The 2,509-nt window shown below is 53.9% G+C and overlaps 1 protein-coding gene across 1 annotated transcript; it reads left to right on the plus strand.

Moving 5' to 3' along the window:
- The first annotated feature begins 205 nt into the window (after positions 1-205).
- Positions 206-2,002, plus strand: LOC120660650 (myb-related protein 306-like). The gene is made up of 3 exons (XM_039939258.1): positions 206-512; positions 666-795; positions 898-2,002. The coding sequence occupies exons 1-3, from the start codon at positions 380-382 to the stop codon at positions 1,625-1,627; spliced, it is 993 nt and encodes a 330-aa protein (XP_039795192.1). The 5' UTR covers positions 206-379; the 3' UTR covers positions 1,628-2,002.
- The last annotated feature ends 507 nt before the right edge of the window (positions 2,003-2,509 follow it).

Below are 2,509 nucleotides of genomic sequence, written 5' to 3' on the forward strand. Positions count from 1 at the left end.
CCGCGCGCACTGTGCACATCTGCCCATCTGTGCGCGCGAGAGCGTGTGGAAGTAACACATGTCGCGTCGCGGTTTTGATTTGTTAGCTCAGCATTCGACCGGGGTCAAACTGTTTCCAGTGCCACCACTGCCACTGCACTAATTAATGGTTCACTTCTCTTCGTCTTCCTCCTCTCGCCCTCACTCGTGCTGTGCGTGTATATATATGCACCCTGCCCCCACCACCCCTTTTACCTCCTCACTCGTCTGCCTGGACGACCCCAGCCGGAATCGATCGACCGGTGCTTTTATCCGGCCCTTAGCAAGCGAGCTCACCAACCACCGCCGCTAGCTGCCAGCCGGAGAGGGGAGGAGGAGGAAAAGGAAAGGAGGCGGTGGCATGGGGAGGCCGCCGTGCTGCGACAAGGTGGGAGTAAAGAAGGGGCCGTGGACGCCCGAGGAAGACCTCATGCTCGTCTCCTACGTCCAGGAGCACGGCCCCGGGAACTGGCGGGCCGTGCCGACCAACACCGGTGCGTGTGCTGCAGATGATGTGCTGTGGGATAGTTGCCTTTCAAGATCCAAGCTTTGATTTGATTCTCTCTCTCTCTCTCTCTCTCTCTCTCTCTCTCTCTCTCTCTCTCTCTCTCTCTCTCTCTCTCTCTTTGCCGGCCGTGTGCGTGCAGGGCTGATGCGGTGCAGCAAGAGCTGCAGGCTGCGGTGGACCAACTACCTCCGGCCGGGCATCAAGCGCGGCAACTTCACCGACCAGGAGGAGAAGCTCATCATCCACCTCCAGGCCCTCCTCGGCAACAGGTGACCCCTCGCATCTGGTTTCGTTTCCTTTTTGATGGTCGAATCGCCGCAGCCGGGGAGGTGTTTTGATTGAGTGTTGAGCTTTGTTGATCTGCTCTGCAGGTGGGCGGCGATAGCGTCTTACTTGCCGGAGAGGACGGACAACGACATCAAGAACTACTGGAACACGCACCTCAAGAAGAAGCTCAAGAAGATGCAGGCCGGCGAAGGGGGCGGGGGAGACGACGTCGCAGCTGGTGCCTCAGGTCCGGACGGCGGCGACGCCGGCGGTAAGATCGGGGCCGGGGCCGGGAAGCGTCCAGACGTCCCCAAGGGGCAGTGGGAGCGGCGGCTGCAGACCGACATCCACACAGCGCGGCAGGCGCTGCGCGACGCGCTCTCGCTGGAGCCCTCGGCAACGCCGGCTAAGGTAGCGCCTCCACCGACTCCTCCGGGGTCCACGACGTACGCGTCCAGCGCTGAGAACATCGCGCGGCTGCTGGAGGGGTGGCTGCGCCCGCCGGGCGGAGGCAGCGGGGGCAAGGGTCCGGAGGCGTCGGGGTCGACGTCCACGACGGCGACGACACAGCAGCGGCCGCAGTGCTCCGGCGAGGGCGCGGCGTCCGCGTCGGCAAGCCACAGCGGAGGCGCCGCCGGGAACACGTACACGGCCGCGCAGACACCCGAGTACTCGACGGAGACAAGCAAGATGGCAGGCAGCGCGGCCGGCGCCGGCTCCGCGCCGGTGTTCTCGATGCTGGAGAGCTGGCTGCTCGACGATGGCACGGGGCACGGCGAGGTGGGGCTCATGGCCGACGTGGTGCCACTAGGGGACCCCAGTGAGTTCTTTTAATCAAGGCCCCTGTACAAGTACAACCAAAAGCAAGTTAATCGAGTAGCTAGTAACATGCAAGAACAGAAGGAAGTAATTGCCGGGTTAGGTTACTGGTTAAGCAGACATTAAACAAACCAAATGTCTCTGAATTCTCGGCGATTTAGATCGAGTTGGGTGTCGATCTAGTCTGTTTAATCCTTTTTTTCTGTTTTTTTCGCTGTTGTTTCTCAGATGTTAGGGTTTGGAACTGATATAGTAAGCTTACACTAATGACAGGTTCCTAAATGGACCATGCATGAGGGTGGCAGAAAGAAAGAAGTGTACATCTTAAACGATATATCTATATACTTAGATGTTATAGAATATAGATAGATGTTCAACTATGTTACTCCATTTTTTCCTTGCGCTTTATAGATTTTATTTATATTCTACTTTATATGAAATAGAGACTAAAAATCATAAACTCCCCCATATTTCAGACGGTCAATCTATTTCCCTTTCCCGCAAGAAAAAAGTGTATATAGTGTTTGCTTTTCTAGAAGTATCTTGTGGAATTCCGGTGAAATTCTTGCAGATCTCTAAATATAAATAATTTAAATTGCGCTTTGTTCCAAAGTTGGATCGGATCGGAGCCAGTGATTGTAGTCCCAAGATGCGATGGATCTCGTTCATGAATTAATTTTATGTAAATTGTATAACATTTTTAACATGTGGGACACCAAGTTGAGAAAAATTAGTTTGACTGTACGTTATTTAAATTGAGATCTTTATGTGTACTTGAAAATTTGCGTTCTGGTGTGGTGTTCTTTTGAATATAGAGCTGTCTTGCATTTATTTGGCCCAATTCAATGCATGAAAATCACATGGCACAGCTAATCTCTTCTGGAGTACAGTGTACTT

Source organism: Panicum virgatum, chromosome 2N (genome assembly GCF_016808335.1).
Source record: "Panicum virgatum strain AP13 chromosome 2N, P.virgatum_v5, whole genome shotgun sequence".
Lineage (NCBI taxonomy): Eukaryota > Viridiplantae > Streptophyta > Magnoliopsida > Poales > Poaceae > Panicum > Panicum virgatum.

Excerpts from the sequence above, each read along its gene's own strand:
- LOC120660650 (XM_039939258.1), top strand. The coding sequence starts at position 380 with ATGGGGAGGCCGCCGTGCTGCGACAAGGTGGGAGTAAAGAAGGGGCCG. Across the intron at positions 513-665 it reads GGCCGTGCCGACCAACACCG|GGCTGATGCGGTGCAGCAAG; the intron begins GTGCGTGTGCTG and ends GTGTGCGTGCAG. Across the intron at positions 796-897 it reads CAGGCCCTCCTCGGCAACAG|GTGGGCGGCGATAGCGTCTT; the intron begins GTGACCCCTCGC and ends TCTGCTCTGCAG.